Source organism: Marmota monax, unplaced genomic scaffold (genome assembly GCF_021218885.2).
Source record: "Marmota monax isolate L192 unplaced genomic scaffold, Marmota_monax_Labrador192_F-V1.1 WCK01_AAM20220418_F8-fsc00034, whole genome shotgun sequence".
In the NCBI taxonomy this organism is placed as follows: Eukaryota; Metazoa; Chordata; class Mammalia; order Rodentia; family Sciuridae; genus Marmota; species Marmota monax.
This window is the reverse complement of record NW_026693934.1, coordinates 6,195,834-6,211,290: the sequence shown is the minus strand read 5'-3', so window position 1 is coordinate 6,211,290 and position 15,457 is coordinate 6,195,834. Positions and strand designations below refer to the sequence as shown.

Sequence of the window (15,457 nt, the reverse complement as noted above, 5' to 3'; positions counted from 1 at the left end):
TTTAACACTTACATGTTTTAAATATGCATCATTGCTTTAAAGTATTTTTGAATTAAATTCAATCACTTTTGGATTGTAAACAGTTCATGGTCTTAACAATCATACAGTTTTATCAGCACCCTTAAAAATACTGTTAGCAAAGATGTTTAGAGTTTTCCTGATTATTTGAGAAACTATATTTTAAAGCTGTGAAATTCAAGGGCTAATTTGTTCAGGAAAATGCAAGTTCTTTTCGGATAAAGTCCTTACTTTAAATAAAGTTCAAGAGGGTCATTGAAGGAGTCCAAATACCTATCGATTTCATCATGCTTTACTTTTGGGCTTTTTGTCTGGTGCCCAATTTGGGGAGGATGTTAAAAAAAAAAATTGGAATCAAGCCTAGAGTACCATTTTTTCTTCAGTAACCACAGGACCATTGTGGAAACACTGTCAATATCCATCCTTTACTGCTATGTCTAAATATTGAAACTTCTGAGGCCTGCAAAAGAGCTCTCAAGGAAGGTAGTCAAGTGAAAAATTAGCCAAATCAAATATTATTAGACATCAGTATGAACCCAGGGCTATTATAATCAGATGTAATTATAGAAACTATTAGCAGGCTATTCTATTGTCCATCTCTTTACTATCTGGTTGCACTTCAATTTAACCACTTATGTTTGACCTAGTTTTTGTTATTGACCTCCTGCCATTTCCCCCAGAAATCAGTTCCACTGTGTATGAACTGGAAGATTGTATCGTATCTCCTGATGTGTAGTTCAAACTGTATCCAAGTTAACATAAAATTCTTCTCCTTAGAAAACCATTCTTTAGTTTTGAGCAATATGGTTCCACTTTAGATTTTACTTTCCCCCTTATTGGTATTATCTTAAGATGCAAGTTAAGGTAGAGACATGCAAGTTTATCATTATCTTCATCTTTCTTTTTAACTTTATTAATGTATCATATTTATATGTTTACCAAATCAAAACAGAAGTGCCTAATTATTTGTTCTGTGAATTAGAGCATATCTCAACTCATTAAAGCAGTAAGAAAAGGGGAACAAGCATGAGAACCTTATTCCTAGATAGACTTGGCAGTGGGCTGCAACCAAGGGTCTATAGCTGAGTATTCAGAGACTGAGGACTGAAAACTGGCCCGTGCTGATTTAGGCTGTCTCAAATTATCACTTAACCTGTCTGACCTCAGGTTTATCATCCTAAACCTGAAAGTTTCACATGGGAGTTCTGAAAATTTCTTCCTTCCCTTTCAGTCTGTACAGCAAACTATTTAACTAGATTAAATGTCTGGTCTTGCATTCGTCTAAGAAGCCTATGGAAACTCAGAGAACCCGAATAAACTACACATCTTGGTAGAAAAGCTGAATTAAAACCCTTTATCATTGTAGTGTCTATGTTTTCGAATTATGCTGAATAAATCTGTCCATGTCCAAAGTAAATGTGTGACTAAGATTAAAAGGTGACTTCTTGAAGCAGGGTATATTTTTGTTTAGTTGTTTCCTGATTTTTCTCATAACTCCTCAGTTATTCCCTTTATGGTGGCCATTTGAATAAGGTCAATGATATTTTTAGTTCGTATTTCTTCTTTTTAAGTAGCTCTCTTAACAAAAGTTGCTCTTATTGAAAAATGAGATACACTAAATAATAGAATCTATGATTAGATTTAGAGGTTAGCTTTTCTGAAACACTATACAGTAACAGGATTAAGGATTAAATTAACCAAGTTATAATCTGCCCTCCTGAGTCATAAAAGTAGGAGTTTTATTAGCCTGAGAAAGGGCGGAAAAAAGTGGAAAGCCAGATGACTGTCTTAAAAACTATTTCCTCATAGGGAAAGAAATCTTGACATTTCAACAAAGGTGCCTTTCCTCTTCTTTCCTCTGATGAACTATCAGTTAAGATGCTCCCCAGGGCTCCTCTTTACCTTTTATTCTATAACCTGTTGAGATGTTTGAGTTACTTCTGAGTCCTAGGAAGCATCATATAAAAAAATTGTGAAGCAGAAGGCTGAGTATTGAAGGGTTTTCCCTCCAGGGTTTCAGAGGTTCAAATTGAGATTCTCTAATTAATGCTCCAGTAGGACACAGGGTCTTTCCCCCAACCCCATTTCTCTCTTTTGTACGCAATCTCAAGTTCATAAGGCACCCATTTGACCTGTGCTTCTAGGGCTTTTTGTTAACACTTTTCTATGCGAGATACAGTTGTTTGTTTCTGTATGAGTTTTTATGCAAAACATTCAAAACCAAAAAATATTAATTATTACATTAATCATGAATTTGGATCATGATTAATAGGAGACTATTTGCAATCCCCAGTGCTCCCCAGGGCTTGGTTTTATGACATTGGTTTCAAGTCCATTTTTATTGAATTATTATCTTTCAGATTTTGGATTTCAGATCCATTTATTTCAAGTATTTCTGTTGCATGTTTGTCATGGTGGAAATTATAGAATTTCTAGTTCACTTTTTCTTTATAATCACAGATGGAAACCACAGAAATGGAGTCCTTGTATCCTAGTGCCTGAGTCTGTCAGACAGGGAATAATGGGCACCAGCGAAGCCTGCGGAAAGGGGTTACAAACAAGAGGTAAGGAGATTTTCTATTTATATGTGGTTTAAAATAGTTTTCTCTTTATATGTTATTAAAATCATGTTACTCTTAAAATGAGTAAGTCCATCTCAGATTATCATTCCAGTATTAGGGAAATGTGAAAATATTTGCAGAAAGCAAATTCTCCAAAAGTTTACCCTCAATGTATTTTGTTTCCAGAGGGCAACTAGAAGATGTGCTTCACTAAGGTGAGCAAAACAGGAAAATTTGGTCTGCTACCTGGAAGAGAGTCCATTCACATTCAAGGGCAGAAAGGGAAAGGAAGTCCTGGGACCAAAGTGGTCTCATACCTAGAGAGCAGCTAATGTTGGTAGGAACAAGAGACCTACACAGTGTCAAAATGAAAATCTTAAATAAATGGACAGAATAGATCATTTGTCATGTTTAACTTGAAAAACTGCATGAGAAATATTTTGCAAGTGCAGAAACACTCAGACTCAGAGAAGGTGTGCAAATAAAATGTGAAAGAACTCCAGGAAATACAAAAAGTTGTAGGTGGTGGTAAGACATATCTTCAGCTCCCCTGCCAATGGTGTTGTCAAGGAAAAACACCCAAGTATGTATTCTAGCAAAAATTGCGATTTCAACAATATTGACACTTTGGTGGAAGGGCTTGGGAAGAGCTCTAAGAAGGCATCAATAGAAAATGTCTAACAATGAGGAATTAATAGATGGAAACATATGCACATTTGCATAAATAAGAAGTATACATCAAAGGAAACTGTAAAAGGGTCTAAAATAATTGACTCAAGATAGGGACTTGGGTAATTATTTTTCACCATTATGCAAATTTGAAAGCTATGTATATGTATTACTTAGACAAAAATATACTTTAAATGGTGATTTATTTAATGTACTAAATAGTTATGTAAGTGAACACATTACAAAAGATGGAAAATCTAACTCCAGGAAAAAAATATTACGCTGGAGGAGGAATGAGGCAAGATTTTCACTGTGTTCATTTCTTGTTGTCCTCACAGATGAGGTCTACTTTTTGCATGCTTATTTGTTGGTTGAATTGTGGATCCCCAAAATATATATCCATATATCACCCCCTATACCCTTTGCATGTGGCTTTACTTCAAAAAAAAACATCTTAATTAAAAATAGGCAGGGTTAATACTATCAAAGAATGATATATGCATCTCTGAAAATGCCATGGTGAAACACATTATTTTGTATAATTATGATGTGCTATTATGATAAATAAAAGTAAGAATCTGATGGTAAGATTATCCTGCGCTTTAAATCCAATGACAAGTGTCTCTGTGAGACACAGAAGACAAGGGATATTGGAATGATGTAGCCAGAAGCCAAGGACCATCTAGTTCCACTGAAAGCTGGAAAGATCTAGAATGGATTCTCCCATGCAGACTTTGGAGGTTGTAGGGTCCTTCTGGTACCTTGATTTTGGACACTTAGTCTCCAGAGTGTGATAAAGAATATTTTCTTGTTTTCAGCTACCAATATGTAGAAGTTCTCATGGCTGTCTTAGGAAACCAATGCAGTGTTATTGTTGTTGTTAACTTGACAATGAGGTTCTTATTTTATCACTGCAAGGAATCTCATCAATGGGAATTTCTTGAGGTTTGGATTACTATTGAGCGCCCCTAGAAAGGGTTTGTCTGTGTTTCTTCTGTACACTCACATGGAGTCCATATCTATCTGGAAAAAAAATCTAAAAATTAATGTTCTCTTTGAGGACCCATTGTAGAAGAGCATAAACTCAGACCAGGTAGTCTTTAGAAAATCAGCTTAAGGTTGTAAATTCTCAAGAGACATTCTTTCCTTTTGTTATCCAATGCAAAGTTTTAGAATTGCAGATGGACTTACTGGGACCTTTTGATAGGCAAGTTTATTTTTATCTAGTTTCCCCTTAAACTCTGAAGACTAACCTTGTGATCTCTATTTCTAGTGTGGGGCCTTTAAAAAAAGTCCCTATTTAAAGTCCAGTCTATGAGGTTTAATAGAAACCTTCACAACAAAAGTTGTCTTTCTTGCTTACCTTGCAGAGTCTCATCCTTTCATTTTGTTTGGGACTTTATTGATTCTTTTCTTTCCAACAAACCTAGCAATAAATTTAGAAGATGTGTATTTTATTCAATGTTTGTATCTTTTTCATTTGAAAGGATTGTTTATGTGGCTAACTTTTAAAATTGGTGCATAGTTAGGAATCCATTTGTGTAATTACTCTTCTATTTAAAAAAAGAAGAAAATAAAGAAATCAGCAGAACATGTAGAATTACAGCCATGGCTAAAAGTCTCTGTCATCTCCAAGGAGATGGGCATCTTGAGTTGTGTTGTCCCATCCTTTACAGAGAACCAGGCAGGCCTTCTGCCCAATTTTTTTTTTTTTTAATCTGAATAAAGAAATACTGGTTGTAAAGCTTTATGGAAAAGGAAAGTATAAAAAGAAACATACATATTCTAATACTTAAAAGAAATTGCTCTTACAAGGGTCAAATTTCGGTACTAAAACAAGAAGGAAAAAGCGAAGGTGCTGGCATTCCTAGAAGTGTGAATTAATCTGTAGATGAATTCTTTTTTAATTATCCAAAGTCGCTGCTTTAAAACTGGTTTAATAAGATTTCTGAGTACTTTCATCTCATTCATCAGCTGTGAGCATCCTCTATCAGCATAAAGACTCAACATGTGGCACTGGAATGGAGACACAGTAGGTGCTAGAGATTAAAGGTGTCTTGTCTGCAATAGCCTGGACTTCCTGCATTCTTTTAGGGTCACTTTCATTGAATAATGTTATGTGGACCAAAGGAGGTAGATCTCTAATCACTGTCAAATCTTTTGTTCTTCCATAATTAGTTTTTGTGACAGTGAGAAACTTAGTCTTCTTACATAAACATTTTGATGGAATCTGTGTGTTTTCTTCACATTCAAAGAATGTCTTTTAAATAAAAGTATTTTCCAGAACAAAACCATGGCATTTGCAGGGAAATGGATGGCATTGGAGAAGATAATGCTAAGTGAAGTCAGCCAATCCCCCCAAAACAAATATTGAATGTTTTCTCTGATATAGAGAGGTTGACTCAAAGTGGGATTAGGAGTGAGAGCATGGGAGGAATATATGAATTCAAGATAGGGAAGAAGGGTAGGAGGGAAAGGGAGAGGGTAGGGGAGTAACAAGGATGGTGGAATGTAATAGTCATCATTATACAAAGTACATGCATGAAGACTTGAATTGGATGTCAACATATTTTATATACAAACAGAAATACAAAAAGTATGGTATTCATGTGTATTAAGAATTGTGGTGCAAAAAAAAAAAAAGTTACCTTAGGTAGAGGGAAGTGAATGGAAGAGAAATCAGAGAATGCGGGGATAAGAAAAATAGTAGAATGAAACAGACATTATTACTATATGTATTTATGTGACTGTATGACCAATGTGATTCTACAATATGTATACTCAGAAAAATGAGAAATTATATCCCATCTATGTATGAAACATCAAAATATATAAGTGCATTCTATTCTCATGTGTAACTAATTAGAACAAATAAAAAAAGAAAGAACCCCCTAGACTAGCACACCTAAGTGGCAACCTGCTCTCAGGTCCCCTCTTGCCCCTGTGAGAATTTCACACTTGAATAAATCCTATTCCTTTAAAAAATAAAAGTATCTTTTATTTTTTTAAAACTGAGCAAAATAGTTCAATATCAAAATAAGTTCTGGGATGCCTTTGCTTTCGAATAGGGTAAAGTAATATATAGGAAGAGGTTAAAAAATAGTATAGTCTAAATAGTATAGCAATTTATACCTTATGTCCAAAAATGTAAATACATATGAAATATATATATATATATATATATATATATATATATATATATATATATATATATGTTTATATCTCCCATTTTAGCAAGGTATTTTTATTTCATGCTTTTTCAGAATGTAATTTTTCAGGTTTTAATGTAACTGAATATTCTTGAAAAACAGAAGTAAATGCATTACATGAACAAAACTCAAAGGAAACAATTCATACTGTATGTCTCAGTACTGTATTTTCTGACTGAAAATTGTTTTTAAATGGTGTTGTCTTCATAGAAAGAGAGAGTTAAAGCTTACTAGGCAAATCTGTCTAAAAAACAAAGAAATATACCAAAAAGCTCACACTTTGAAAAGCCCCATGTATCATCACAACCTGTCCGTAAAAATGTCCAAACCCTCAATGTGCTAGTTTTCTACCAATTATGATAAAATACCTGAGATAATCAACTTAAGGAAGGACAGATTTATTTTGGCTCACAGTCTTAAAAGTTTCAGTCCACAGTTGTCCCATTACTTCTGGGCCTCTGGTGAGGCATATCTTCATAGTAGGAGCACATGGCAGAAGAGGCTGCTCACTCAAAGTAGCCAGAAAGCAAAAAAAAAAAAAAAAAAAAAAGACAGGAAGGGGCCAGAGTGCCCTTCAAAGGTACATCTCTAATAACCTAACTTGCTTTCCCTAGGCCCCACATCCTGAAGGTACCCCCACTTCCCATGGTGCCACACACATGCTGGGGAACGGGCCTCTGGACAACATTCCAGACCCAAACTGTGGCAATCAGCTAGTCATGTTTTCCTATCTGATACCAGGAGTACTTTTTAGGAGACAAAGAAGATACTTTTAAACTATTGGACATTCATTCTCCAAATGTAGAATAAAAACTTATAATTACATAAGTTTGTTCTGTTATGTTCATTTATATAAATCACAAACAAAAAGGCATTTCAGTAGATTCAGAAAGGGAAACACATACCAGTTTTTGTTGTGACTGGGTAATAACAGAGAGAGATGGTCATAACCATTTTTATTTGAAAATGAAACTTTTTTTTTTTTTGTATGGGAGGGGAGAGGAAAATTTCTCCTTGGAAGAAAAGTGGAGTCATTTCATCTATTTTCTTCAGAACTTGGACAGAAATGACCTACATTAGGACAGGGGATGTAGCTCAGTGGTAGAATGCTTGCTTAGCATGCAGAAAGCCCTGAGTTCTATCCTCAGCATTGCCTAATACTATTACTAATAATAGAAATGACCTACATTAGTTGTGGGATATGGGAATTTCCGGTAGGGAATGGGAGCAACTGCAATCTACCCCAAAGACCCTTCTTCCAATGTCACTTTCTTAAAAGAGCAGAGACATCTGGCAATACTTTTCCTGTGTATTTAATGAAAGGAGAACTTGTCCCCACTTCCCAGATCAACCTACTGAAATTTCTGATTTAGATGACAAGCAACTCAATTGAGAATACTACCAGCAGAGTAGAACACTTAGAAGACAGAACATCAGACAATGAAGATAAAGTATTTCAACTTGAAAAGAACATAGACAGCTCAGCAAGACTGTTAAGAAACCATGAGCAGAACATCCAAGAAATATGGGATAACATCAAGAGACCAAATTTAAGAGTCATTGGGATACAGGAAGGGACAGAGTTTCAAACCAAAGGAATGAGCAATCTATTCAATGAAATAATACGAGAAAACTTCCCAGACTTGAAGAATGAGACAGAACCCCAAATCCTAGAGGCCTACAGGACGCCGAATGTGCAAAATCATAAGAGACCCACACCTAGACACATTATAATGAAGATGCCCAACATACAGAATAAGGAGAGAATTTTAAAAGCTACAAGAGAAAGGAAGCAGATTACATTTAGGGGTAAGCCAATCAGGATAACAGCTGATCTTTCAACACAGACTCTGAAAGCTAGAAGATCCTGGAATAACATATTTCAAACACTGAAAGAAAATGGGTTCCAACCAAGAATTGTGTATCCAGCAAAATTAAGCTTCAGGATGGAAGATGAAATTAAAACCTTCCACGATAAAAAAAAAGTTAAAAGAATTTGCAGCTAGAAAACCATCTCTTCAAAACATCCTTGGTAAAACATTACAGGAAGAGGAAATGGAAAATAACAATGAAAACCAACAGTGGGAGGTAGGACACTAAAGGGGGGAAAATAATCAAAGAGGAAAACAAACCATGTTTAGTAACATAAATAAACAAATATGGCTGGAAGAACAACCCATATCTCAATAATAACCCTAAATGTTAATGGCTTAAACTCACCAATCAAGAGACACAGGCTAGTAGAATGGATCACAAAACAAGACCCAACAATATGCTGCCTACAGGAGACGCATTTGATAGGAAAAGACATACATAGGCTGAAGGTGAAAGGTTGGGAAAAATCATATCACTCATATGGACTTCGGAAACAAGCAGGAGTATCCATACTCATATCAAATAAAATAGATTTCAAGCCAAAGTTAATCAAAAGGGATAAAAGGGACACTACATACTGCTCAAGGGAACCATACACCAACAAGACATAACAATCATAAATATATATGCCCCAAACAATGGTGCAGCTATGTTCATCAAACAAACTCTTCTCAAGTTCAAGAGTCTAATAGACCACCATACAATAATCATGGGAGACTTCAACACACCTCTATCACCACTGGACAGATCTTCCAAACAAAAGTTGAATAAGGAAACTATAGAACTCAATAACACAATTAATAACCTAGACTTAACTGACATATATAGAATATACCACCCAACATCAAGCAGTTACACTTTTTTCTCAGCAGCACATGGATCCTTCTCAAAAATAGATCATATATTATGTCACAGGGAAACTCTTAGACAATATAAAGGAGTAGAGATAATACCATGCATCCTATCTGATCATAATGGAATGGAACTGAAAATCAACAATAAAAGAAGGAAGGGAAAAGAATACATCACTTGGAGAATGAACAATAGGTTACTGAATGATCAATGGGTTATAGAAGACATCAAGGAAGAAATTAAAAAATTCTTAGAGATTAATGAAAACACAGACACAACATATCGGAATCTATGGGACACATTGAAAGCAGTTCTAAGAGGAAAATTCATTGCTTGGAGTTCATTCCTTAAAAAAAGAAAAAAACAACAAATAAATGATCTCATACTTCATCTCAAAATCCTAGAAAAAGAAGAGCAAAACAACAGCAAAAGAAGTAGAAGGCAAGAAATAATTAAAATCAAAGCTGATATTAATGAAATCGAAACAAAAGAAACAATTGAAAAAATTGACAAAACTAAAACTTGGTTCTTTGAAAAAATAAATGAAATCGACAGACCCTTAGCTGTGCTAACGAAGAGAAGAAGAGAGAGAACTCAAATGACTAGCATACGGGATGAAAGAGGCAATATCACAACAGACACTTCAGAAATACAGAAGATAATCAAAAATTATTTTGAATCCTTATACTCCAATAAATTAGAAGATAGTGAAGGCATGGATAAATTTCTTAAGTCATATGATCTTCCCAGATTGAGTCAGGAGGAAATAGACAACCTAAACAGACCAATATCAATTGAGGAAATAGAAGAAACCATCAAAAGACTACCAACTAAGAAAAGCCCAGAACCGGATGGGTATACAGCAGAGTTTTACAAAACCTTTAAAGAAGAACTAATACCAATACTTTTCAAGCTACTTCGGGAAATAGAAAAGGAGGGAGAACTTCCAAATTCATTCTACGAGGCCAACATCACCCTGATACCTAAACCAGACAAAGACACTTCAAAGAAAGAAAACTACAGACCAATATCTCTAATGAACCTAGATGCAAAAATCCTCAATAAAATTCTGGCCACTCGGATACAAAAACTTATCAAAAAAATTGTGCACCATGATCAAGTAGGATTCATCCCTGGGATGCAAGGCTGGTTCAATATACGGAAATCAATAAATGTTATTCACCACATCAATAGACTTAAAAATAAGAATCATATGATCATCTCGATAGATGCGGAAAAAGCATTCGACAAAGTACAGCATCCCTTTATGTTCAAAACTCTAGAAAAACTAGGGATAACAGGAACATACCTCAATATTGTAAAAGCAATCTATGCTAAGCCTCAGGCTAGCATCATTCTGAATGGAGAAAAATTGAAGGCATTCCCTCTAAAATCTGGAAGAAGACAGGGATGCCCTCTCTCACCACTTCTGTTCAACATAGTTCTCGAAACACTGGCCAGAGCAATTAGACAGACGAAAGAAATTAAAGGCATCAAAATAGGAAAAGAAGAACTTAAATTATCACTATTTGCAGATGACATGATTCTATACCTAGCCGACCCAAAAGGGTCTACAAAGAAACTATTAGAGCTAATAAATGAATTCAGCAAAGTGGCAGGATATAAAATCAACACGCATAAATCAAAGGCATTCCTGTATATCAGCGACAAATCCTCTGAAATGGAAATGAGGACAACCACTCCATTCACAATATCTTCAAAAAAAATAAAATACTTGGGAATCAACCTAACAAAAGAGGTGAAAGACTTATACAATGAAAACTACAGAACCCTAAAGAGAGAAATAGAAGAAGATCTTAGAAGATGGAAAAATATACCCTGTTCATGGATAGGCAGAACTAACATCATCAAAATGGCGATATTACCAAAAGTTCTCTATAGGTTTAATGCAATGCCAATCAAAATCCCAACGGCATTTCTTGTAAAAATAGAGAAAGCAATCATGAAATTCATATGGAAAAACAAAAGACCCAGAATAGCAAAAACAATGCTAAGCAGGAAGGGTGAATCAGGCGGTATAGCGATACCAGACTTCAAACTATACTACAGAGCAATAGTAACAAAAGCAGCATGGTACTGGTACCAAAACAGGCGGGTGGACCAATGGTACAGAATAGAGGACACAGAAACCAATCCACAAAACTACAACTACCTTATATTTGATAAAGGGGCTAAAAGCATGCAATGGAGGAAGGATAGCATCTTCAACAAATGGTGCTGGGAAAACTGGAAATCCATATGCAACAAAATGAAACTGAATCCCTTTCTCTCGCCATGCACAAAAGTGAATTCAAAATGGATCAAGGAGCTTGATATCAAATCAGAGACACGCCGTCTGATAGAAGAAAAGTTGGCTACGATCTACATACTGTGGGGTCGGGCTCCAAATTCCTCAATAGGATACCCATAGCACAAAAGTTAATAACTAGAATCAACAAATGGGACTTACTCAAACTAAAATGTTTTTTCTCAGCAAAAGATACAATAAGAGAGGTAAATAGAGAGCCTACATCCTGGGAACAAATTTTTACTCCTCACACTTCAGATAGAGCCCTAATATCCAGAGTATACAAAGAACTCAAAAAATTAGACAATAAGAGAACAAACAACCCAATCAACAAATGGGCCAAAGACCTGAACAGACACTTCTCAGAGGAGGACATACAATCAATCAACAAGTACATGAAAAAATGCTCACCATCTCTAGCTGTCAGAGAAATGCAAATCAAAACCACCCTAAGATACCATCTCACTCCAGTAAGATTGGCAGCCATTATGAAGTCAAACAACAACAAGTGCTGGCGAGGATGTGGGGAAAAGGGTACACTTGTACATTGCTGGTGGGACTGCAAATTGGTGCAGCCAATTTGGAAAGCAGTATGGAGATTTCTTGGAAAGCTGGGAATGGAGCCACCATTTGACCCAGCTATTCCCCTTCTCGGTCTATTCCCTAAAGACCTAAAAAGAGCATGCTACAGGGACACTGCTACATCGATGTTCATAGCAGCACAATTCACAATAGCTAGACTGTGGAACCAACCTAGATGCCCTTCAATGGATGAATGGATAAAAAAAATGTGGCATTTATACACAATGGAGTATTACTCTGCATTAAAAAATGACAAAATCATAGAATTTACAGGGAAATGGATGGCATTAGAGCAGATTATGCTAAGTGAAGCTAGCCAATCCCTAAAAAACAAATGCCAAATGTCTTCTTTGATATAAGGAGAGTAACTAAGAACAGAGTAGGGTCGAAGAGCATGTAGAAGAAGATTAACATTAAACAGGGATGAGAGGTGGGAGGGAAAGGGAGAGAGAAGGGAAAATGCATGGAAATGGAAGGAGACCCTCAGAGTTATACAAAAGTACATACAAGAGGAAGTGAGGGGAAAGGGAAAAATAATATAAGGGGGACAAACGAATGTCAGTAGAGGGAGCAGAGAGAGAAGAGGGGAGGGGAGGGGAGGGGAGGGGAGGGGGTATAGTAGAGGATAGGAAAGGCAGCAGAACACAACAGACACTAGTATGGCAATATGTAAATCAATGGATGTGTAACTGATGTGATTCTGCAATCTGTATATGGGGTAAAAATGGGAGCTCATAACCCACTTGAATCAAATTGTGAAATATGATATATCAAGAACTATGTAATGTTTTGAACAGCCAACAATAAAAAATTAAAAAAAAAAAAGTGGACTGGGGTATGTGGCTCTGTGTTGAAGCACCCTTGAGTTCAATTTCTGGTACAAAAAAAAAAAAAACAGTGAAACAATATTTGCACATATAAGGATTAACTTTACTTACTTGGAATACCACAAGCATTAACAATTCAATCAAGAAAAAAGTCTGCTTATGTAAATGTGATTTTTTTTTTTTCAGGAACTTATTTTTCTTTCTTTAAAAACAAAAAAAAGCACCATTAGTGCTTTAATATGCAATTTTATCACCATTAATGATGAGTCTATACTTTAAGATACTGTTATTTGATGTCTAGTGAAGATATCATTACAATTGTAAAATGTTGAATTTTTTAAGGGAATGAGAATAAATATTTTTTGTTTCTTATGCTTAAAAAAAATAGATGACAAGCAAATAATTATCCAAATATATTGTTATCAGTACCTTTTGTGAGGGCAGTTTTCAGTGTTTTAATGCTCCACAGTTTAATTCCCAGCACTTCCTCTTTCCTTCCCCTCCTCCCTTTCCCTGTTTCCTTTCATCTACTCTTCTAATCTTTCTTTTATTATAGTGTGGGGTTTTTTAGGGGGGCAGTGGTACTGGGGAGTGAACTTGGGCACTCCACCACTGAGCCACATTCCCAGCCCTGTTTTGTATTTTATTTAGAGACAGGGTCTCACTGAGTTGCTTAGTGCTTTGCCATTGCTGAGGCTGGCTTTGAACTCAAGATCCTCCTGAGCCACTGGGATTACAGGCATGTTATAGTCTGTTTTTTAGTTGGCTTCGTAGATATACACAATGGTGAAACTTACTGTGGTATACTCATATGTGTGCATAGCATAATTTGGTCAATTTCATTCTGCTCTTTTCGCTTTTCCTGTCCAGCTTCCCTTCCCCCTCTATCCTTTTTTTTTTTTTTACTCCATTTTTGTTCTTTCTTTTTTCTTGGGATCCCCCTGCCCTTTTTTTTCCCCTTAGTTTGTTCTAACTTTTGTATAGGAGAGAGAATATTTGACCCTTGATTTTCTGAGTCTACCTTATTTCACTTAGCTTGATGTTCTCCAGTTCCATCCATTTTACCAGCAAATGCCATCATTTCATTCTTCTTTATGGTTGAGTCAAACTCCATTGGGTATACATATACCACATTTTATTTATCCATTAATTTGTTGATAGGGCACCTAATTTCATTCCATAACTTAGCTATTGAGAATTGCACTGCTGTACCTCTATCACTCACTATAGGATGCTAATTTTAGATTTTTAAGAAATATACCAAAAAGTAAGTCACAGGGTCATATGGTGGTTTCCTTTCTAGTCTTTTGGAAATCTCCATATTGCTTTCCAAAGTGGTTATAACTTGCAGTCCCACCAATAATGAATGAGTGATATTTGTTCATATGCTGACTCAGATATTTATTTTTCTTTTCTTCTGCATGCAATATTTCATTGAGTATGTTTTGTAGTGCAGGCTTAGTGGTTATTAGTTCTTTTACTTTTTATTTATCATGGAGGTTTTTTTTTTTTTTTCATCTTCCATTCCAAAGGATAGTTATACTAGACACAGTAATCTTGATTGCCACCTTTTTTCTTTTATGGCTTGGTGTATATTATTCCAAGCCTTTCTGCTTTAAAATTCCAGTCTGACAAATTAATTGAAATTCTAGTTGGCTTACCTCTAAAAATGACCTTCCATTTTTCTCTGGCAGCTTTTAAAATTCTATCCTCATTATGTATATTAAGCATGTTAATTATACCAGGTCTTAGAAACTTTTTTGATCTTGACTATTTGGGTTTAAAAATGACTGTTGTGTTTGAGTTTTCATCTTATTCATAAGTTTCAAGTTTTCTCTGATAATATTTTATTGGAATGGTTGAACATTCCTTTCTTTTGTATTTCAGTGCCTTCATCTGCAACAAAGATTCCTACATTTGGTCTCTTAATGTTATCCCAAATTTCATGAATCTTCTGGTCATGGTCTTTAAAAATCTTTTCCTTATTCTTGACTTTATTTTCAAGATTATATACTTTGTCTTTAAGACCTGATAATCTGTCTTCTATGTGGTTTAAATTATCAGTGATGCTTTCAATTGAATTTTTAATTTGATGCATTGGGTCTTTAATTTCCAGGATTTCTGCTTGTTTCTTTTTCAAAATCTCTAGCTCTTTATTAGAAAGATCTTTCACTTCCTTTTAAGTTCCTTCATTATATCTTCTTTTAACTCATTGAAGAATTTAATTGTAAAGTTTGTAAATTCTATCTGAATTTATACACTACTCTGTATCTTTGGTATATATAAGTACCTACTAGCTTTCTGTTGAGTCAGAGGAAAAGACAGTTCCTCATTGTCTGTGACTTAGCAGCCCAACTATTTTCTGTTAGGAGGTGCAAGCTTGTGTACCCTCCTGAAGCAAAGCTCCATATATCTAGTGCTGTCAAATCTAGTGTGGGCTGCTCTAGGTATATTTTGGAGTGTGTAGAGTGTGGAATGTAAGGTAGATGCATTGCACTCGGTTTGATGTTTCACTGGGTGACCCATGGAGAGGCTGTCAGGCTACTGCCTTCTCTG

The 15,457-nt window shown here is 35.4% G+C and overlaps 1 protein-coding gene across 1 annotated transcript in view; it reads left to right on the top strand.

Annotated features, from left to right (window-relative positions):
• Thsd7b (thrombospondin type 1 domain containing 7B) overlaps window positions 1-15,457 on the top strand; it is an 821,885-nt gene that overhangs the window by 492,026 nt on the left and 314,402 nt on the right. The window contains exon 12 of the mRNA XM_046463780.2: window positions 2,479-2,582. Within this exon, the coding sequence (XP_046319736.1) occupies window positions 2,479-2,582 (104 nt within the window). The remainder of the gene's footprint in view (window positions 1-2,478; window positions 2,583-15,457) is intronic.